The sequence below is a fragment of the Crinia signifera genome, chromosome 6, assembly GCF_055691185.1.
Source record: "Crinia signifera chromosome 6, ASM5569118v1, whole genome shotgun sequence".
In the NCBI taxonomy this organism is placed as follows: Eukaryota; Metazoa; Chordata; class Amphibia; order Anura; family Myobatrachidae; genus Crinia; species Crinia signifera.
Window position 1 is genome coordinate 71,042,832 of NC_139222.1, and position 23,463 is coordinate 71,066,294.

A 23,463-nucleotide genomic window follows, 5' to 3' on the forward strand; every position below is an offset into this window, starting at 1 on the left:
ACTATTTTGAGTGGTATGATTATTTGTCTCACAAGCAGAAAATTTAACATTTTGCAAATTGCAAAATTTTCCATTTTTTCACGACATTTTGGTATTTTTCACAAAAAAACACAGACTGTATCGACCCAAATTTACCACTAATTTGAAGTACAATGTGTCACGAAAAAACAATCTCAAAATCACTGGGATAAGTAAAAGCAAAAAAAAGTTATCCCCACTTAAGTGATACATGTCAGATTTGAAAAAAAGGGCTCTGTCAGGAACGCAAAAACTGGCTCTGTCAGGAAGGGGTTAAACCCCATGTCCTCTACTCCCTCCTATATTATGCAACTTTGCCATATCTTTATTGATGCTCTTTGTGTAGTGAACAAAACCCTTTTTTTTTTTGGGGGGGGGGGGGATGCAATCTGCTGCCGCTATTTCCAATTTGGGAAATAGCGGCAGCTCCCTATTCAATGCTGTCATTAACGACCGCATTGATGCAGGATCACGGCAGAGGGGGCCCGACTTCAGAAGCTGTCGGGCCCGTTCTGCCGATAACGGCCATGGATTGTCATTATCCGGCCTGCAGATCGACAATCTACGGCCATTTTCACGGCCACGCCCCCTTTGCGCCCATCGGCAGGCGGGACATTGAATCCCGTCTGTCGTTATGTGGTCGATCTGACCGCAAACAGGCGTGGATCACGGCTGTCCTGGGATTGACAGCCGTGATCCCACATTGCATACCCCCCTTGGTCCCAGAGACCCTCCGAGGGTTCAGGATTGGGGATTTCAGTGGCCATGAACCTAATCTGGACCCAAACAAACCAAATGCATCGCCCAAATGCATACCGGACAACAGACAAATAATAGACAACAAATCTCTAAGAGAAAAACACTACACATTTTATAGAAAAGAAGTTACTTTGAAAATCTAAAATTTACTTTGTTCAGAAAATAGCTTTTAACTAACTCAGATTATCAGTTTGCCAGCTGGTTTTATTAAGGGAATATGGTTTAGTGGATCTACAGTAACTAGTACCACTTTGAGACATGCTCCAAAATACCAGAATTTTGCCTATAAACGCACATCAACCTGGGGTTTTGTTATGTCTGAAACAAAGTCATCAACCTGGAAAGTGTTCCCAGGTCATCCACCCTGCAATTGACCTGTGTTTTAACTGGGTCTTTCTTCCCAGGTGGGCAACCCAGGTTAAGTGGTAAATGACACAACCCGGGAAATTGCTCTGGCCACCTGAAAACCGATTTGGCGGCCTGATGCCTGCTAATTACATCATCAGCGGCATCCAGAGAGGAACATACGACATACGAGATGGAGATATATGTTAAAGTAAAGACTATAGGTAGACAGTGAATAGCTTTACTCCATATGATCAAACTGCAAAAGGTCAACTGTGCAAGTTCTTTTATTCTGGGGGGTTTTGATTGTTTTTCGTCGTATGTGACTCCACACATCAGGCAAGGATTATATTCCTAATCATGCTCCACATGGATGGTAAATAAAGAAAAAGTTGGAAAATTTTTAAAAAATCTGTGTCAATGTTAGACACAATTGACGTTTTGACCATTTCGGCCTATTTAGAATGTTGATTATTTGGTACTTGTTTCCTAGCACGGCACCACTGATTTTGATTGTATCCATCGGGTCGGAGAAATCGACTCGATCGCATTGCATGCCAACCAAATCACATGTAAAATGGTCCCTGAGACCCAATTTTACATTGATTCCAATGTAAAAAGCCCCAAAAACCCCCATTTTAATACCAACCCCCCCCCCCTCATGTTTCAAATGCCCCCCCCCCCCATTGTTAAGGCCACCCCACTATTGACGCCAACCCGAAGCGTGGTGAGCGCAGCTAGCCCGCGAGGGGCGGCGTTATGTTACAGTGTGGCGAGCGCAGCGAGCCACCGAGCCCGAAGCGTGGCGAGCGGACGCGGATACCTTCACAGGTATCAGCGTCCCCTCGCGGGCTTCACAGGTATCAGCGTCCCCTCGCGGGCTTCACAGGTATCCGCGTCTCCGCGCGGGGCTCGCTGCGCTCGCCACGCTTCGGGCTCGGTGGCTCACTGCGCTCGCCACACTATATAAAATCAACTCCACGCCGACGTGGATAGTAGGGTATGAAAAGGTTGCAGGATGCGTACCGCCGCCCCTCGCGGGCTCGCTGCGCTCGCCACTCTTCGGGTTGGCGTCAATAGTGGGGTGGCGTTAACAATGGGGGGGGGGGGGCATTAAACATACTTTTTAACCATATTCAATGTAAAATGGGCCATATTGGCCCATTTCACATTGTCACCTATGTAAAATCGGGTTGATCGCATCGCGGGCCATTATAATGGCCCGCGACCGACGCGATCAACCCAATTTTCACTTTAAAAATAATTTAACATTGTTCCCTATGGGAAAATCGGGTTGATCACGTCGGTCACATCGCGGCCCCTTATTAGGGGCCGCGATGGATGCGATCAACCCGATTTTTGTCTTTCACCGATAAATTAGCTGGTGATTGACACAAAATCGGGTCCATCGTGTTGATTGTATGCCTTAAGTGCCTTAAACTTAAGACATACAATCAACGAGATGGATGCCGTGCTAGGAAACAAGTACCGATTATTTACTGTCTAACCTATATATCCAGTGTCTGAAACTTTTATTAAGAGGGCTGATTAAGAAAATCATTGACAAACAGTGGGGCCTTTCTTTTAAGGTGGCTAACAGAAATCCTCAGAAGGCAAAAAGTACAGTGCGTACACACCTTAACTTATATGTATACTGTATATTTAAGACCTTTATCTGAAGCTCTTTAACATAAGGTAACTTGTAGTTGTAGATTTTATGGACGTTCAGTCCGCTTGCTGTTAGAAAATTTAGAAATGCACTTATAATGTGAAGACCGATATACATGGGGTGTTTCATTGCCTTTATAAAAAGTTTATGGTTTTTTTAAGTCCTATTTGGACTATTTCTATGCAATTTCAAGGTGATATACATTATACTGTAAATAAACCTTTCAGTGTCAAATTTGAGGTAAAGTGCGGCGACTTTGCATGATGGGTCTCAGCTCATTTCTGCTCAGTCTTGAAGGTGAAGCAGAAATTTATATATTATCTGTTATACACAAAGTGCTTATAAAAAGTTTCTTCTTATATATGTAATTAAAGCAGTAATCCTCAAGGTAATAAGTGAAGCTAAAATATATTTTTTTGTAGAAGCAGATAGAAATAATCAAATATTGCAGTGCAGGTTTTTGTGATATCCAGGATGCAGCACAGGTGACTTCATTAATTCCTCAGTTTAATGAGTTAACCATACTATAGCTTCACGTGTAGTATCTAGCACCTAATCAGTGACCAGGGCAAATCATCCATCATGTCATGATATTTATTTTCTGCGCCCCCACATTCACCAGCGCTTCTTACAGAATATTCCAGTCAATCACATCAGCCCCAGTGGAGCTTATAATCTAGGTATGTCAAAACTATGGCCCTTCAGTTGTTGTGAAAGAAGTCCCATCATGTCTTGCCACAGTTTTGCTATTAAGAAATGCTAAAACTATGACAAGGCATGCTGGGATTTGTAGTTTCACAACAGCTGGAGGGCCACACTTTGAACATGCCTGTTTCTATATTCTGTATTATATTGACACACATCCCATGGTGGAAATCAAACCCAAGATCTTGGTGCTAATCATTACAGCACCTTTGAGTGCAGAATCCTTAAACTGAAATGAAAGCATTGGGTGGTATAGCTAATAACATGGTACTTGTGTATTTTGGTGGCGCCCATCGCATCGCATACCATAACGCATGCGATGGTATGCGATGCGACGCGATTTCGTTGGTTAATGTACGATGGCATACAATTTTCAAATTGTATGCCATTGTACATGGCATACAATGCCATACGATGCAATGCGATTAAACATTGTATAAGCACCCTAATGGGTGCTTATACAATGTTAAGCACCCTAATGGGTGCTTACAATGTTAAATGCACCCCCACGCCACCCCCCCACTATAAACGTGAACCCGAAGCGTGGCGGGCGGCGGCGGTACGCGTCCTACGACCTTTTCATACCCCCACTATCCACGTCGGCGTGGAGTTGAGAATAGATTAGTGTGGCGAGCGCAGCGAGCCACCGAGCCCGAAGCGTGGCGAGCGGACGCGGATACCTGTGAAGCCCGCGAAGGGACGCGTTTACCTGTGAAGGTATCCGCGTCCCCTCGCGGGGCTCGCCACGCTTCGGGCTCGGTGGCTCGGGTTCACGTTTATAGTGGGGGGGTGTCGTGGGGGTGCATTTAACATTGTAAGCACCCATTAGGGTGCTCAAAAGCACCCTCTAGGGTGCTTATACGATTTTTAATCGTATAGGGGGTCAAAATCGCGTTGCATCGCATGCCATCGGGTACATGGCATGCGATGCGTTCATCGTACGATGTACATCGGGGGCGCCGCTATAATACACAAGTACCAATAACATTACATAACAATGTTTAATATAGTTATATGTTGAAACCTTGGCAGAAAATAATGGTCTGCTTTTTAGAAATAATTCATATAAAATTTTATTTGAAACAAACAGTTTTTCATTTTAAAGTGATTGTTTTTTTCTTATTTTATAATTCCAGTACAATTGTTACATTAGTGAACAGTTCATACCGCACAGTTACTTGGAAAGCACCAGAACACAAGCTCTTGGTTTAATTAAAAATATACTTTTATAATTTCAAAGTGCACATTGGAGAAAAACCTTGTGTGTTAAGGCAGAGGGTCATGTCGTACACCGGAGAATGGGGAAGATCTTCAACTGGAGTCTGCAAGAAAAGATGTGTAAGAGTTCGGTTGGAACTGTTTTCCTCATTTAAACATGTGTTAGTGGTTCTTTTGAAATATGTGTAATGAAATATCCCAGGCTATGTAACGTATTTTGACATTTCATTGTGAACACCCTAAAATCTATTGTGCTATATTTTGTGAAAACCTTGTAGGAGAGAATGTATTATTTACCATTTACTATTCAAAATTCTAACTGCTAGTTCACTAGATATATTAGAGGTGGTGCTTCATAGGTCACTTAATAATGTAAGCAGGCACTAGAGATGACTTAGCCGAGCATATTTTATTCGGAACCAACCTTGGTTGGGAATTTTTTTTTTTTTTTTTTTTTCCCTCCCTACCTGGGGGTTTCATACTCAGGGGTTAATACTATTAGTTCGATTTCCTGGAGTATAGACATGCCAGAGCGCCTGGTAGCTTTCTGCCATCACGAATAAAGCACGTTCTGTGCTCTGTTTGCTACTTTGTAGTTGCTAGATTATGCAACTGTTAATATGCACTCTATACAAATATTGTATTCATTACTGTGTCTATAGGGATATTAAGCAGGAAAACTGTACACGATTGTCTGTGTTGTATGTGAATTGTTAGTCTTCTTTTTTATTGTTGTGAGAAAAAGTAACAAAACTTTAATAAAGAATAATTAAAAAAAAATTCTAACTGCAAAGCAATCATTTCCTGAATAGGACGGAGTATTTGATTTACCAGACATAGATTGCTTATGGTACATGATTCTATGGAGGTGATGTGCCACTCCCCTTGGAGCGAGATAAAGTGGAGAAATTACCTAAAGGCAACAATCCACTTTCATTTCAAAGACGTTGCTAGATAAATGACAGAAGTTGATAGGTTGCTCTCCAAAACTTGATACATCTCCCCCTATATCTACAGTGATTTCTGCAATTGGAACACTTCATCCTCTACCATAGGATCAAGCAGTTTTTGGTGCATATATCAAGTCACTTTTATTAAGTGGTTTATTAGTTTTAGATTTAGGGGGGTATTCAATGTCAGGGGCACGGCTGTCGAGCAAGCTCGACAGCCGTGCCCCTGTCCGTTCTCGTTTTGCTCGCCTGAAGCTCGGCAGTCGGGATTCAATGTCCCGGCCGCCGAGCGGCGAGAAGGGGGCGTGGCCGCGAGTTGATGACGAAAATAGATGAGCTCCGGCCAGGAGCTCGCCTATTTCCGGCTTTTCTCGGGGAAGACAGCATTGAATAGGGCCCCGCAGCCATCTCCCCCGTCGGGAGATGGCTGCGGGAGCATGCCTAACATTGAATACCCCCCTTAATGAGTGAAATTTCCAGATGTCTCATTGATAAGTAATCAATAACATTTATTTTAATCTCAGAAACAATTACTTATGTACACTGTTGTACAAAAACCTTCCTATTGAAATGTTAAAATTACACTAAACGACTGGGTAATCATTAATATATTAGCTTGCAAATTAAGAAAATTGCTCTCAAATGCTTGCTTAACACTCTGTGAATTATAGCAGTGGCAGTTCTCTGTTGTCAAGGCACCACAAAGCTTGGTACACACTGAGATATATCGGCCGTTCGAGTGAATATGTCTGCAATTGTCGTAGTTGAAAGATGTGGTGCCAGATATGTCAGCAGATATGCCGGCACACTTGTTGCAGGGAGTGATGACACAGCTGGACGGGCAAATTCAAATGCTCGTTCAGCTGGGTAATGAGACTGACACATTGAGCGGCTGATTGTAAGTGTATATATGTGTTGATTGGGTCGTCCACTTTGTCACCACTTTGATGGACGGTCCCACAGCATCTCGCTCTGGTGTGCACCCAGTTAAAAGGTGGGTTCAAACCTGAGGATTATTTGTCCATTCTGGCTGGTCCGATTTAACCAATTTATCCAAACCGTTTTTGTCAATATTTTTGCATTGGTTGATACATTAGCCAGATTGTACAGCTAATCTAAAGCCCCGTGCACACTGTACAATGAAGGCCAATGATTTGCACAAGATTGCTAATGATATCATGCTTATCGTTCAGTGTGTGTGAGAAGGAAAACTATAATGATGCGTGCTCCCGCGGGTCGTTCTTGGCCTCCTCTATCATCTGTTCATGCGGTCAAATTTTGCCTACATCGTTTATGACTGGGGTATTGTTTGGTGTGTACAAACGATTAATTTTTCAAAAAATAAGATGGTCAGCGGCAAAGCAAACTATTTATCTTGATCATTTGATATTATTAGTGGGCAACTCTCCAATGTGGTTTAAAGTTAACGTCAATTATCCAAAAGCCATCGGCTTTTAGCTACTTAACTGTAAATACATTGATGGACATGTATACATTTACTAACCTTCATCAAACATATCCAAGAGAGGGCCACTGGGAGCCGGCAGCAGTGCCCAGGAAGCTCCTGAAATGCTGTCCAGCAAAGAATTCACTTCGGCATACATGTACTCCACCGTTTTCTCTACTCGCTGAAAGGGAGAGGGATGGAGATGTGATCATCAGAACAGTCATTATCCGGTTCTTTTTAATTGCTTACACTTTAGTTGATTTTTCTGAATTGTTGAGCAAAATATAAATTAAATACATTTAATTTAAAATTCTGTACATAGCCTTTAAACGTGATCTGTAACATTTTATACTTCGGCGAGAACCTATTCCCTGTAAATGATGCGAGTTGCCCTTGCAACATTGTGTTAACACTGGCGATGGCACCAGAACACACACCCTCGTGGCCAATCGCAGACAGGAAAAGGTGAACATAAATGGCGCAAATCTTGTAGTCCAGTGGACTTCCTCACATATAAGCATGCCACTCCTATTGTAAAGCCTTGGACACTGCCAAACAAACATATTTCCAAGCTTTCGTCTCTGCTCAAGCGTCTAACCTCGAACAACTCTTTAATACATTTATATCACTTTTTAGCCCTCCCTCACCAGCCACTGTTAGTGCACAAGGTCTTCCTTACTACTTCAAGGACAAGATTGTTATAATACGAGTTGAAATGGTATGCTCCTCCTCAGGCAGTGATCTGCTCAATTCCCTACCTGAACCCTCTTGCACATTCTCTTCTTTTGATCCCACAAATGACGATGAAGTATCCAAACTTTTCTCTTCCCCCTAATCGTCAGGGCCGCCAAGAGAAATCCTGGGACCCGGTACAACAACTTCCTGGGGCCCCCACGGACGGAGCTCCCTGCACACTCTGTTGACCCTTGTAAGTTCCACTTACCTAAATGCTCATTGCTATGGGCTTCATGCTTGATGCCAGGGGTTAACATGCTCGTTGCCATGGGTTTACATACTCTGCCTGGAGTTACATGCTCTGCCAGGTGTTAACATTCTCCACCAGGGGTTAACATACTCTTTGCCATGGGATTAACCTGCTCTGCCAGGGGTTACATGCGCTGCCCAGAGTTACATGCTCTTCCAGGGGTTAAAATTTTCTGCCAGGGGTTAAAATTTTCTGCCAGGGGTTAACATGCTCTTTGCCATGGGATTAACATGCTCTGCCAGGAGTAAACTCCCGAATCACGTGGCGAGCTCTCAGCAGGCCCTGGAGTCCGAGAGCGGAAGGACCTTTGTGATGCTGCTGCCCCCATGCCGGCCCACATCCGCACTCCCAATGCCGCCGCTGAAAAGTTGACTACGACGCACTCAGACCCTGTGCACTCGCCACCAAATAAAAAAAAAACTTTTTGTCCAGACCTGGGCCCCCCTGACAGGCCTGGGCCCGGGTAAACTGTACCTACCCCCCCCCCCCTCGGCACCCCTGCTAATCGTAGCACGTCTTCTCTTGACCCTATTCCCCTAAATAAGTAAATCTCTGTCTCCTGTGCTCATCCCAACCTTAACTAAAATCTGTAATCTCTCTCTCTCTTCCTCCTCCCCCCCCCCCCCCCCTGGTATCTTTCCTTCACTGTTCAAACATGCACTTAAACTGTTTAACTACTGTCCCATCTCTCAGCTTCCACTCCCTTCCAAGCTATTTGAGAGACTTGCCACTTCCCTACCTCCATCAGTTGAAGTACCTCAGGGCTCAGTCTTGGTGCCTCTGCTTTTCTCAATCTGTACTTCATCTCTTGGCAAACTAACAAGCTCTTTTGAATGTCGCTATCATTTGTACGCAGATAATACTCAAATCTACCTATCCTCCCCAGACCTATCACCATCTGTATTGGGCCATATCACTGAAAGCCTTTCTGCTGTTTCATCATGGATATCATCTCGCTACCTTAAACGGAATATCACATATACAGAATTAATTATATTTACACCAACCAATAGCAGTTACCAACCTGATATCTCTATCACTGTTGAGAACAACACAATCAATCCTGCCCTACATTCTCTCTGACTCATGAACTGCCCTTTACTCCTTACATTCAACCTGTCTTAAAATCATACATCTAAAAAACATATCCGAAATACGCCCATACCTTACACAAGACATTGTTAAAACTATAATCCATGCTGTTATCTCCAACTTTGATTATTGCAATAGTCTCCTTAATGGTCTTCCCGCATACAGACTCCCGCAACTACAATCTATCATGAATGCAGCTGCGAGGCTAATCTTCCTAGCCAGACATTCATTATCTGCAAAGCTGCTCTGTCAGTCCCTCCATTGGTTACCTGTATTCTGCCGTATTCAGTATTACATACTTTTATTTACACATAAGGCCATAAATCAAACTACACCAATGTACATCTCTTCTCTTATCTCAAAATGTCTCCCAACTTGTCCTCTTCATTCTTCACAAGATCTGCATCTCTCATCCATATGCCTCACAATAAAGGTGCCCATACACTAGTAAGATTTATCTGCAGATCTGGCTGGTTGGAACAAAAACATGGTTATGGATGAGTGACAGTTTGTCAGTTTTCCAGCATTTCCAAGCAAATGGTCAAATATCATTTGCTCTCATCCATTACCAGGTTTTTGTTCCAACCAGACAGATCTGCAGATAAATCTGCGTGTGTATGGCCACCTTAAGACTCCTGTCTACAAACCGTAAAATGTTTCATGAAAACCCACCTCTTTAGGCAAGCCTACACATCCATACAGCACAAACATGCTCACTTATTTTCCTTCTTTCCCCTGGTTTACCTTGCTGTGTCACCATATCATTCATCCCACCAAGAACCTTTACAATCTGGTGGGCCATTGTGCAATACAGAATACCTATCCTTGTGTATCCATGACTTTTTCACTATAGAGTGTAAGCTTGTGAGCAGGGCCCTCTTACCATGACTGTCTGTTACTACCCAGTTTGTTTTATCCCTATTTCTAACTTTAAAGGGCCTCGGAACCTGCTGTGCTGTATAAGCTACCGTTAATTTATAGATATGAGTTCAGACGCGTATTGCAACATTTCCTGGCACGTCCTGTCCAGCCTGATAGCAGGCACAAGGTGGCGCTGTCAGACACGATATGTACTTTGAATTTAGCACACATGAAGAATTAAACTCATTACTACAGTTTTCTACTTCATGTCTATGAGCAAACACACTCTGAATTCCTCTTTCTTTAGCTGTTCATTATCAGGTTGTGGTCTTGGAAACCAATGGACAACAGCATGACAGATGCATCACTTCTGCTTGTGTACACTGCAATATACTGTGCTGCAAATGAGCAGATGCTGTAAGGTTACAGGCAGCTCCACTAATATAGTATTATGCAAAATCTTAAGTAAATGACCTAATTTATTCTCATAGCACAACCTAATCTGCAAACAATGCATATGTATCCTCACACAGATATATCATTTTAGTGGCAGAGAAGTGCAGCCTGACTGGAGATTGCTACCTGTGTTGCACGCATTCAGATTCTTACAGGAAAAAAAAATTAACACCTGTCAGGTGATGCCGGATGACTTAGGTCGGACCTAATTGCCTAGTGGGCTGCATCTAGCCTGTGGGACAAAATCAGAGGCAGCTTTAGGGTTCCCTGATGGTTCCTCTTATGTCTAACTGCCCCTGGCCCTTAGCTGCAACAGATGACTGCTATTGGTTTGCGTTCCACAGTGTAACACAAATCTGCGGCTGTTGGCAGTTAGTTAGAATCTTCCTAGTGGGGCATAAGGTGCCCACGCATGGTGCAATTCTCGGATACGTTTTAAACTTTTTAGATCAAACCGCATTGTGTGTAGTTCACATTGCAAGTGTTTTTTTTTGGCTTGTGATGCGCACTTCCATGTAGTTCACATGGAAAGCCAAAAAAGTATGTGCCGCCTGTACTTTTTGTACTAGATCGAATTGCATCTAGTACAAATTGCAAGCTGTTGTTGCGTATCTAATGCGATTTCAACCAGATGCGATGTGATCTTGTACAAAAAGCACTGCGCACAAAACGTACCATATGTGGGCACCCTCAGAGCCAGGGCCTGTGGCACGCCACTGAGGTGATCAGGGACTGGAATAGCCGAAGCTGTCCCATGCTCCTGACAGCCCAATGCGGTGGGCATCTGGCAAATGGAGATTGCAGCGAAAGGTAATTACGCCTCCAATGCCAAGTACGCACTACACTAATTTGGGGTCCATGTCAACAGATGTCGACTTATGGGCCCCATACATCAGCAATCACAATTTATGGATTTCCAGATACAGGGATTTTTTGGCCAGATAAATGGATTTTACAATCTATCTGACTTTGCCCACACATTAGAGATTTATTTCAGTGATCGGCAGATTTTTCCATCTGAAGATTGCATCTTCATATCTGGAAATTGCCCAATCGATTGCTGTTCATAATGTAAATAGATGAAGAAGACAAATTGGGAATGCCCACACATATAAAAATGATCTGCAGATAATACCAGATTATTAAACATGTTTGACCCCTTACCGACGCAGCCTGTTTTTGCCTTCCTGACAGAGCCCTTTTTTTCAAATCTGACATGTATCACTTAAGTGGGGATAACTTTTTTTTGCTTTTACTTATCCCAGTGATTTTGAGATTTTTTTCTCGTGACACATTGTACTTCAAGTTAGTGGTAAATTTTGGTCGATACAGTCTGTGTTTTTTTGTGAAAAATACCAAAATGTCGTAAAAAAATTGAAAATTTAGCAATTTGCAAAATGTTAAATTTTCTGCTTGTGAGACAAATAATCATACCACTCAAAATAGTTAGCAACTAACATAGACCATATGTATACTTTATGTTTCCATCATTATTTCAACCTCCTTTTAATTTTTTTGGACACTAGGAGGCTTAAAATATGAATAGCAAATACTCAAATTTTCAAGAAAATTTCAAACACTGATTTTTTTTTAGGGACCAGTTCAGTTCTGATGTGACTTTGAGGGACTTGTATGTGAGAGACCCCCATAAATGATGCCATTTCAAAAACTGCACCCCTCACAGTATTCAAAACAGCATTTTGGAAGTTTGTTAACCCTTTAGGTGTTTCACAGGAATTAAAACAAAGTGTAGGTAAAATTTCATTTTTTTAGCAGATTTTCAATTTTAATACATTTTTCTAAGGAACACAGTAGATTTTACTAGAGAAATGTGACTAAAAATTGATTCCCCCAATTCTTTTGTTTTCATAAATATCCTATATGTGGCCCTAGTGTGCACGTTGACCAAACCACAGGCTTCATAATAGAAGGAGCACCTACTTGATTTTGGAGCCTCCTTTTTATGAGATTATTTTTTAGGCACCATGTAGGTTTCTAGGCACCATAAGATGCTAAAAGTTAGGAAACCCCCCACAAGTGACCCCATTTTGCAAACTACACCCCTCAGGGAATTCATCTAGGGGTATAGTGTACATTTCAAACCCCCTGGTTTTTCACCAATTGTGGTACAACTGGGCTGTGAAAATGAAAAATTAAATTTTTTACACAAAAATGCAGTTCTGGCTCAAAATTTTTCATTTTCACAAGGAATGAAGGAGACAAAGCACCCCAAAATCTGTGCCCCAATTTCTCCCGAGTACGGCAATGCCTCATATGTGACCAAAAAATACCATTTGGGTGCATGGCAGGACTCAGAAGGGAAGGAGTGATATTTGGATTTTGCAGCACACATTCTGGTGGAATGAATGGTGGGTGCTATGTCGCATTAGCAAGACCCCCGAAGCACCAATACAGTGGAACCCCCCCACAAGTGACCCCATTTTGCAAACTACACCCCTCAGGGAATTCATCTAGGGGTATAGTGTACATTTCAAACCCCCAGGGGTTTCACCAATTTTGGTACAACTGGGCTGTGAAAATGAAAAATTAAATTTTTTTACACAAAAATGCAGTTCTGGCTCAAAATTTTTCATTTTCACAAGAAATGAAGGAGACAAAGCACCCCAAAATCTGTGCCCCAATTTCTCCCGAGTACGGCAATGCCTCATATGTGACCAAAAAATACCATTTGGGTGCATGGCAGGACTCAGAAGGGAAGGAGTGATATTTGGATTTTGCAGCACAGATTCTGGTGGAATGAATGGTGGGTGCTATGTCGCATTAGCAAGACCCCCGAAGCACCAATACAGTGGAACCCCCCCACAAGTGACCCCATTTTGCAAACTACACCCCTCAGGGAATTCATCTAGGGGTATAGTGTACATTTCAAACCCCCAGGGGTTTCACCAATTTTGGTACAACTGGGCTGTGAAAATGAAAAATTAAATTTTTTTACACAAAAATGCAATTCTGGCTCAAAATTTTTCATTTTCACAAGGAATGAAGGAGACAAAGCACCCCAAAATCTGTGCCCCAATTTCTCCCGAGTACGGCAATGCCTCATATGTGACCAAAAAATACCATTTGGGTGCATGGCAGGACTCAGAAGGGAAGGAGTGATATTTGGATTTTGCAGCACAGATTCTGGTGGAATGAATGGTGGGTGCTATGTCGCATTAGCAAGACCCCCGAAGCACCAATACAGTGGAACCCCCCCACAAGTGACCCCATTTTGCAAACTACACCCCTCAGGGAATTCATCTAGGGGTATAGTGTACATTTCAAACCCCCAGGGGTTTCACCAATTGTGGTACAACTGGGCTGTGAAAATGAAAAATTACATTTTTTACACAAAAATGCAGTTCTGGCTCAAAATTTTTCATTTTCACAAGGAATGAAGGAGACAAAGCACCCCAAAATCTGTGCCCCAATTTCTCCCGAGTACGGCAATGCCTCATATGTGACCAAAAAAAACCATTTGGGTGCATGGCAGGACTCAGAAGGGAAGGAGTGATATTTGGATTTTGCAGCACACATTCTGGTGGAATGAATGGTGGGTGCTATGTCGCATTAGCAAGACCCCCGAAGCACCAATACAGTGGAACCCCCCCACAAGTGACCCCATTTTGCAAACTACACCCCTCAGGGAATTCATCTAGGGGTATAGTGTACATTTCAAACCCCCAGGGGTTTCACCAATTTTGGTACAACTGGGCTGTGAAAATGAAAAATTAAATTTTTTTACACAAAAATGCAGTTCTGGCTCAAAATTTTTCATTTTCACAAGAAATGAAGGAGACAAAGCACCCCAAAATCTGTGCCCCAATTTCTCCCGAGTACGGCAATTCCTCATATGTGACCAAAAAATACCATTTGGGTGCATGGCAGGACTCAGAAGGGAAGGAGTGATATTTGGATTTTGCAGCACAGATTCTGGTGGAATGAATGGTGGGTGCTATGTCGCATTAGCAAGACCCCCGAAGCACCAATACAGTGGAACCCCCCCACAAGTGACCCCATTTTGCAAACTACACCCCTCAGGGAATTCATCTAGGGGTATAGTGTACATTTCAAACCCCCAGGGGTTTCACCAATTTTGGTACAACTGGGCTGTGAAAATAAAAAAATTAAATTTTTTTACACAAAAATGCAATTCTGGCTCAAAATTTTTCATTTTCACAAGGAATGAAGGAGACAAAGCACCCCAAAATCTGTGCCCCAATTTCTCCCGAGTACGGCAATGCCTCATATGTGACCAAAAAATACCATTTGGGTGCATGGCAGGACTCAGAAGGGAAGGAGTGATATTTGGATTTTGCAGCACAGATTCTGGTGGAATGAATGGTGGGTGCTATGTCGCATTAGCAAGACCCCCGAAGCACCAATACAGTGGAACCCCCCCACAAGTGACCCCATTTTGCAAACTACACCCCTCAGGGAATTCATCTAGGGGTATAGTGTACATTTCAAACCCCCAGGGGTTTCACCAATTTTGGTACAACTGGGCTGTGAAAATGAAAAATTAAATTTTTTTACACAAAAATGCAGTTCTGGCTCAAAATTTTTAATTTTCACAAGGAATGAAGGAGACAAAGCACCCCAAAATTTGTGCCCCAATTTCTCCCGAGTACGGCAATGCCTCATATGTGACCAAAAAATGGCAGGACTCAGAAGGGAAGGAGTGATATTTGGATTTTGCAGCACAGATTCTGGTGGAATGAATGGTGGGTGCTATGTCGCATTAGCAAGACCCCCGAAGCACCAATACAGTGGAACCCCCCCACAAGTGACCCCATTTTGCAAACTACACCCCTCAGGGAATTCATCTAGGGGTATAGTGTACATTTCAAACCCCCAGGGGTTTCACCAATTTTGGTACAACTGGGCTGTGAAAATGAAAAATTAAATTTTTTTACACAAAAATGCAGTTCTGGCTCAAAATTTTTAATTTTCACAAGGAATGAAGGAGACAAAGCACCCCAAAATCTGTGCCCCAATTTCTCCCGAGTACGGCAATGCCTCATATGTGACCAAAAAATGGCAGGACTCAGAAGGGAAGGAGTGATATTTGGATTTTGCAGCACAGATTCTGGTGGAATGAATGGTGGGTGCTATGTCGAATTAGCAAGACCCCCGAAGCACCAATACAGTGGAACCCCCCCCACAAGTGACCCCATTTTGCAAACTACACCCCTCAGGAATTCATCTAGGGGTATAGTGTACATTTCAAACCCCCAGGGGTTTCACCAATTTTGGTACAACTGGGCTGTGAAAATGAACAATTACATTTTTTACACAAAAATGCAGTTCTGGCTCAAAATTTTTCATTTTCACAAGGAATGAAGGAGACAAAGCACCCCAAAATCTGTGCCCCAATTTCTCCCGAGTACGGCAATGCCTCATATGTGACCAAAAACTACCATTTGGGTGCATGGCAGGACTCAGAAGGAGTGATATTTGGATTTTGCAGCACACATTCTGGTGGAATGAATGGTGGGTGCTATGTCGCATTAGCAAGACCCCCGAAGCACGGTGAAATGATGAACCTAATAATCCATAGATGTGTGGTATATTTTAAAGCACTCCTTCATACATAGGCCGGTTTTGTCGGGGCAAGTTTCACAGTGGAAAATAGTTTGCTTTCGTATTCCCTTTTTATAGCAAACTTTGCACCTTTTTTGTGTCCTGCCCTTTTTTCCAGTGGAGGGGATTTCGTTAGGAAAATGCTGCCCTGATACAATACGGGGGCCAGTACTAGAAGTACTGGGGCCAGTACTAGAAGTACTGGGGCCCTCTGCCTGCTGGTTCCCAAATATTAGGCCCTTTATGACTTCCTCTTGAAAGTGCATAAATGTCCCCGTCTGGCTGGTAGAACGGAATAGTACGTAAGCGTTATACAGGGGTTTATTCTAGTTCATTCTTTCTGACAAAATCCTTCTTAAATGGACAAAACCATGTGCACTGCAGGGGGGCAGATGTAACATGTGCAGAGAGAATTAGATTTGGGTGAGTTATTTTGTTTCTGTGCAGGGAAAATACTGACTGCATGATTTTACACTTCAATATAGATCTCACTTTGAAGAAAAACCCCACCCAAATCTAATTCTCTCTGCACAAGTTACATCTGCCCCACCCGCAGTGCACATGGTTTTGTCCATCTAAGAAGGATTTTGTCAGAAAGAATGGACTAGAATAACCCCCACAGTGCCATCTGGATGATATACACGGCCAGCTTCTTGTACCAGATTTTTGTTTTCCGCAGGGCACTGTACGGCTTCAGTACCTGATCTGAAAGATCCACTCCGCCCATGTACTATTTGTAATCCAGGATACAATTAGGTTTTGAGGTGTGGGTACTGGTACCTCGTACAGGGACAGAGGTGGTACTGTCTCCGTGAATTGTTGTCAGTATAAGGACATCCCTCTTGTCCTTATATTTGACCAACAACATATTTTCGGTGCATATTGCCCTGCTTTCACCCTTTCTCAGTAATTGGGCAACGTGCGTTTTTGGGAGGCCTCTTTGGTTCTTGCGCACAGTACCGCAAGCTGCTGTACCTCTTGAACCAAGGGCCTTAAACAGGGGGATGCTGGTGTAAAAGTTATCCACATAGAGGTGATAACCCTTATCCAGGAAGGGGTGCACTAAATCCCAGACAATCTTTCCACTAACACCTACGAGGGAGGGGGGGCATTCTGGCGGTTCAATTCTTGTGTCCTTCCCTTCATATACCCTAAACCTGTGGGTGTACCCTGAGGTACTTTCGCACAGCTTATACATTTTTATGCCATACCTTGCCCTCTTATTGGGAAGGTACTGGCGGAATTTAACCCTTCCTTTAAAATGTATAAGTGACTCGTCTACACAAATGAATTTTTGGGGGATGTACATCTCAGCAAATTTGGCGCTGAAATGATCAATGACCGGCCTGACTTTGAATAGCCGGTCAAAGGTGGGATCATCTCTGGGTGGGCACTGTGCATTATCGTTGTAATGCAAAAATTTAAGGATCGTCTCAAAACGAGTCCGGGTCATGGCCATACGATGAAGTGGGGTGCTGTACAGATACATCTGTACTCCAATATTGCCTAATTTCTGGCTTTTTAACTATGCCCATATGTAACACCAGACCCCAAAACGTCATCATCTCTACTGCATCTACAGGGGTCCACCTAGCAAATGATGACGTGGGGTATTGGGCAATAAACTGCTGGGCATATAAATTACTTTGGTCCACCATTAAATTTATAAAATCATCAGAGAAAAAGACTTTGAAAAAGTCAATTTCTTTGAGGCCTGTAGTATCAAATTGGATTCCTGGGTTGGCCAAAAACTCAGGAACCTGGGGCTCAAAATTGTCTGGTGGTGGGGTCCATACGAGATCAATCATTGGGGGGGGGGGGTCTCAGCTGCTCTACGGGGGCGTCTTTGAGGGGGTCCCTCATCACTAGAGGAGGAAGAGGAGCTTAAGACGAATGCAAATTCATCGCTTTCTTCACTGGCTGTGTCAGTGTCAGAGGCAATAAGGGCATATGCCTCCTCCGCTGAAAACAGTCTTTGCGATGATTGGGACATTTTTATTATTTTTGTGTAGGCGTGTAAAGTGTAGGGGGGGGGGGGTACAAACTTTATTTCAACACGGGGGGTATGTAGTGCTTTAACACGTGTAAGTTAAAAGAAAAAAAAAAAGCTCCTGCGCCAAAAATTGAGCACAGATGTTGGTCAGTAACGTCCGTCACTGATCAGCGCTCAGCGGGCACAGGACACCCACAAAAGCACCGTGGGTGTAAAAAAATTTTAAACCCCCCCCCCCCCCCCACAGCACCCTAAAAAAAAAAAAAACTGCTGATCAGTGATGCAACACTGATTAGCAGTGAGGGGCAGCAGGCACACAACTGTGAGTGCAACCTGACAGGGTATATATAAAAAAAAAAACCCTGCACCCCCAAAAAAATGCTGATCAGTTAGTTTACACTGATCAGCACAAAAGGGGGGCAGCAGGGGGCAGCAGATACAAAATTATATCACACAATTTAAATCTCTGACACAATGACGCTGCTGCAGCAGCAGCACCAGCAACACACGCACAGCAGGAGCTGGCAGCACGGATGCCACCAACGCTGATCAGGTCAGTATAGGCACAGATGGGCACGGAGACCGCTCTGCACGCTGTTCCTGACCGGAATGGCGGCTGCAGGGCTGTCTCCGTTATTTTATTTGAGGTGTAATGGCTGTGATTGGTCCATCGGTCCGACGGACCAATCACAGCCTTTGGGGGCAGGTGGGGTGAGGTGGGGTGACCACCAGTGACACCCTTACACCCAGTGGTGATTGGTGCTGTACTTAACAGCACCAATCACCACCGATTCCTGTGTCACCGGCGAACGTTATTCGCCGGTACACAGAAAACGCTGTAATTGGCTGTTCACATTGAACAGCCAATCACAGCGATCGCCGATGGGTGGGGGCATCGCTGCCCCCCCTGGGCAATGAGGGAAGATGTCTGCTGTCAGGGACAGCAGACATCGTCCCTCTGTCACCGCGTCTATAGACGCGGTGACAGTTTAATGGCATGACGTACATTTATGCCATGTGTCGGGAAGTACATCCCGACCATGACGTAAATGTACGTCAAATGTCGGGAAGGGGTTAAAAACCTGATTAAGCAATCGATTGGCGATTTTGATTGGGATTGCCAAAAGGGGGAGCCCACACATCTAAAATTAATTGTGGCAATCATCTCCATATCTGAAAATTGTCACAATGAATTGCTGATGTATGGGGCCCTTTAGACACAAAAAAACTGTGAAAAACTCATCTGGTCCTTTTTGTGAGTCAACCTTTTTCATGTTGAGCTTTTACTTGTATTGACTTAGTGAATGTCAACCTTTTGTCAACATCGACCTTTAGATCCACACCAATAAATAAATTGGACAGGTAGGTTGTTATACATACATACACAGTGAAGCTTCATAACACACATTCCTCATTATGGGATCTATTTATCATCCCCTAATTTCTGCAAAGTAGGTGTAAATGACTTTTGTAGAAATTAAGTGTGTGTGTGGGGGGGGAGACACACTTGTGAAATCCTGGGCACATGGTCCCGATATAGGGCGGTATTCAATGTGAATACCGGCGAGGTGCAGCGAATCCTTTTTCGGATTCGCTGCACATTCGCCACGTTCCGGAGCCTCGCCGGCCCCTGACCGGCGAATATGAGCTCCTGCGGCAAACACCGCAGGGAGCCTGAGGACGGTGGCAGGCAGAGAGATGGAAGTCTCTCTGCCTGCCCCAGAACGTTTGTGGGGGGGAGGTGGGCTCCCCGAGTGCCAGGCAGCACAGGCTGCCCCCCGGGGGTGCCAGCAGGGGACCGCGTATATTCACTACACCCAATCATAACGATCGGGTGCAGTGAATATATGAATATCTAATGAGCGGCTCGGCTCCGGCGCCCCCTGCTGGCTGCTGTGTAAAAAAATAAATAAAAAATAATATTTTTTTTTTTAAATTAAATATATATTCATGTTCTTACAGCACATGAATAAAAATAGCATGTCCCTCCTCAGAATAAAATTCCTGATTTTTTGACACCAAATGTAAAAAACAAAACACTTTATTTTAAAAGTTCACATTCCACTTCTCCATAAAAAGATAGCGATTGCTACTCGGTGAATCATGGCGAAAAAAAACTTGAAATGTATTCGCCATCTGCTCATTTAATAGGGTGATTCACCGTTTTTGTCAAAATTCGCCAAACAGCACAAATTCGCCATAAAAACATGGCGAATCAGGCTCATTGAATACCGCCCATAGTGGTTTCACAAGGTGGCATATTTACACAGCAGGTTGTGCAGGAAAGAGATCTTTTCAGATTCCTCCGGCTAGCGCCTCATATTGACAATAGTTCACTGTGTCCACTCCAGGCTGGTTGCACTTCATAGTAAAACATTAAAGGCACAAGGGTAAAAATAACACCCATCTGAAAAGCTGAATCTGCAGAAAGAAAAGCTTTTCAGGAGTAATGCCATAGTTAATGATGCATGAGGAATGCCTCTGAAATGCTTATTGAACTTACAGCCAGTTAAAAACGTAGCTTTCACCAGACACATTTTTTACATAATGAATAGAGTAGACCCCTATATGTGATATGAAAAACAGCAGTAGGGTGGAGACTGGAGCAACTGCGCTAAATATATTCACTGTGCGCCACAGTTCACATTACTAGGCAATTTAATAACACAATTGTAAAAACATAAAATAAAAATAAGATATGAATAAAATTAGTTGTTGGTGTGCTAAATAGGAAGTAAGTATAATGTTTAATTTATATAGCGCAATGTATAGTGTATAGTCACCTGATGGATCCGGTATTAGTAATCGAATGTCCATGTCCATTCCTATTAGGCCCCTGTATTGGTTATCCACTGAATTTGCAGCTCATTTTTAAAGCATTCCTCTCCCTCTTAGTATCCGGAGTTGCCTGGTGGAGATGGCATTACTCCCAATCGGTTGTGCTGTAAAGTAGGAAGAGGGTTCTTTGGTGAAGATAAGCCAGCTTGGAGGATGGTGTTGTCTGCTTGATGTTAAAGTTCATATAGTTTGGACAATTGCAAGGCTGGTCCGGTCACTGGCAAACGTAGAAGTCATAGTCTCTGTTGATATGGGCTAGGAGGCAACATGAGGCAAAATCAGGAACCCTAATGCGTTTCGCTGCCCCTGTAGCTTTTTTTTTTCAAGTTGCAGGGGCAGTGAAATTCGTTAGCTGTTCCTGATGTTGCCTCCTAGCCCACATCACCAGAGACTACAACTTCTACATTTTCCAGTGACGAACCAGCCCTGGGATTGTCTACACCAGCGGTTCTCAAACTGTGGGTCCTGACCCCAAAGTGGGTCCCAACCTTCTAAGCATGGGGTCGCAACTCCATGTTGCTGACCATCAAGCTGATGACCATCAAGCTGATGACCTTTCTAATCTCAGTCAAGGATACAAGGAGTCTGATAGATCTGTTGCATTGTCTGCAGGGCCGGCGCCACCACTAGGCAGCTCTAGGCATTTGCCTAGGGTGCCGGCCACTGGAGGGCGCCAGAGTGCAGCAGGGAGCAAAGAGGTGAGTGGCACTGGCGGCCTCCTATATCCCCCTCTTCACCCCCCCACACTCCTGGGAAATGACACGGAAGCCTGCCGCCGCATCACACCGGGCATCCCCGCCCCGGAACGCCGCGGCGGCCTGCCGCTGCAATTACCAGCACCCCCTCCTGTACAGCGCCCGGGGGGTGGGTGAGCACCGGAGTGCCCCCCCTCCCACCTGGGGCGCTCTGGTGCCTCGCACCGGCACTGATTGTCTGTTTGTTTAGACTCCTCCCATCAGTTTGTGCCTCCACAATGCTGCCATGTATGTGCTGTCTGCTGACTACACACGTGATGTGATGACCTTCTGCAGTAACTTACTGGTGTCCTGTAATTATTTTTATTGTCTGATGGGGTACCAGAGCAAAATAGTTTTGAGGACCCCTGGTCTACACGATATGATCTTTATAATAAGCAGACACCGCCATCCTCAAATCTGGTTTATCGTCACCTGAGGACCCTCTTCCTACTTTCTGGGCAACCTATTGGGAGGAAAGCCACTCTGGGTTTTGACACAAGTTTACATATTTATCACCACTCTCCTTTAAGTCACGTTAATATTGGATATTACCTCCTCTACAACATCCAGTCGGCTGTGGAGCCTCCGATGTTCAGTACACCAATTCCCTCTGTCTGTCTGCAGAGATCTTGTTGGGTCAGCAGCTAAGGGTGAAAATGAGAATAAATATCAACTCACTATTCATTACGTATTTTCCCCACACCGCCGACATTCAAGCTTCCATGATCTTATAGAAATATAGGAATTGTGTTGCAGAAAAGTTATGTCAGGTGCTCTGAGATGAGGAATCAAAATGAAGGCAGTTTGTTCGCCGAAGGGTGGTACAATAATAATGTGTATGCAAGCAACAGTGAAGGATGGTGGAAGTTTATTGCAAGTTTGGGGCTGAATTTCAGCAAATGGAGTAGGGGATTTGGTCAGGATAAATGGTGTCCTTAATACTTTGCAGCATTATTTCCCACACCTATCTAAATCTTTGCACAGTACTGTGTATATGTACAGAGTCTATTATCCACAATGTTTTCGTTCTTCAGCTGTGTAGGACGCTCTACTGTTACCAAGACTTGTTTTTCATCTCGTTTTGACTGTTTCTGACTTTTGGCCATTAAATAGTTGTCACATTGCATTCACATGCAGTCACTTCTGCTAACATACTTCCAGTGTGTTGCCTTGGCATCTACTGGGATTTCTGGGAAGTGCTGGGTTGGGCATTTGTTTTCCTATTTATATCAGTCACGTCTTAACCATTTTGCATGCATTGTCCTGAGCTTGACGATAAAAATTCTAACTCGCTATGCACTTTTTTGATTTGTCTTTAGATAAATGAGTTTATTCCTTCGTTTATTTTGCTGTTAGTCTTTATTGTTGACATTGCTCATTTTACTTTCTCCACTAGGTGCTGGTGTTATACTCACCTCAGAGATGCTGCAACGGTAAGGTTACTCTCCCATACTACAGATCTAAATATTTACTGCAGCTGCATTTCCAGTGTAAGCAGTGTTTATTGCAGTACTTTAGTTGGGATTATAATCCCAAGTACCAAAAGATACACAGCTGTGTTTGTTTATTTCAAATTACAAACAGAACTTCATTATATCATATATTTGTTTGTTTGTTTTGTTATATATTAAGCAAAAAAAATACCAAACAAGTATCAAAATGCACCAAAACGTATCATTTATTGTGAGATGCTGATACTACTGACAGTATTACCAGGTGGCCATAGTTATTTTGCTTAATTTTTGCTGACAATCTGGGAGGTGGCAGCCAGGTTGGCATAGCAGAGGGCTTGGTGCGGGATTGGGGG

The 23,463-nt window shown here is 43.6% G+C and overlaps 1 protein-coding gene across 1 annotated transcript in view; it reads right to left on the reverse strand.

Annotated features, from left to right (window-relative positions):
- Positions 1 to 4,553: 4,553 nt before the first annotated feature.
- The window catches only part of PLAC9 (placenta associated 9), a 42,590-nt gene continuing 23,680 nt past the window's right edge, over positions 4,554 to 23,463 (reverse strand). Inside the window, exons 2-4 of the mRNA XM_083146279.1 lie at positions 22,209 to 22,300; positions 7,169 to 7,292; positions 4,554 to 4,818 (exon numbers count right to left, since the gene is read on the reverse strand). Of these exons, the coding sequence (XP_083002405.1) occupies positions 4,808 to 4,818; positions 7,169 to 7,292; positions 22,209 to 22,300 (227 nt within the window). The 3' untranslated portion in view covers positions 4,554 to 4,807. The remainder of the gene's footprint in view (positions 4,819 to 7,168; positions 7,293 to 22,208; positions 22,301 to 23,463) is intronic.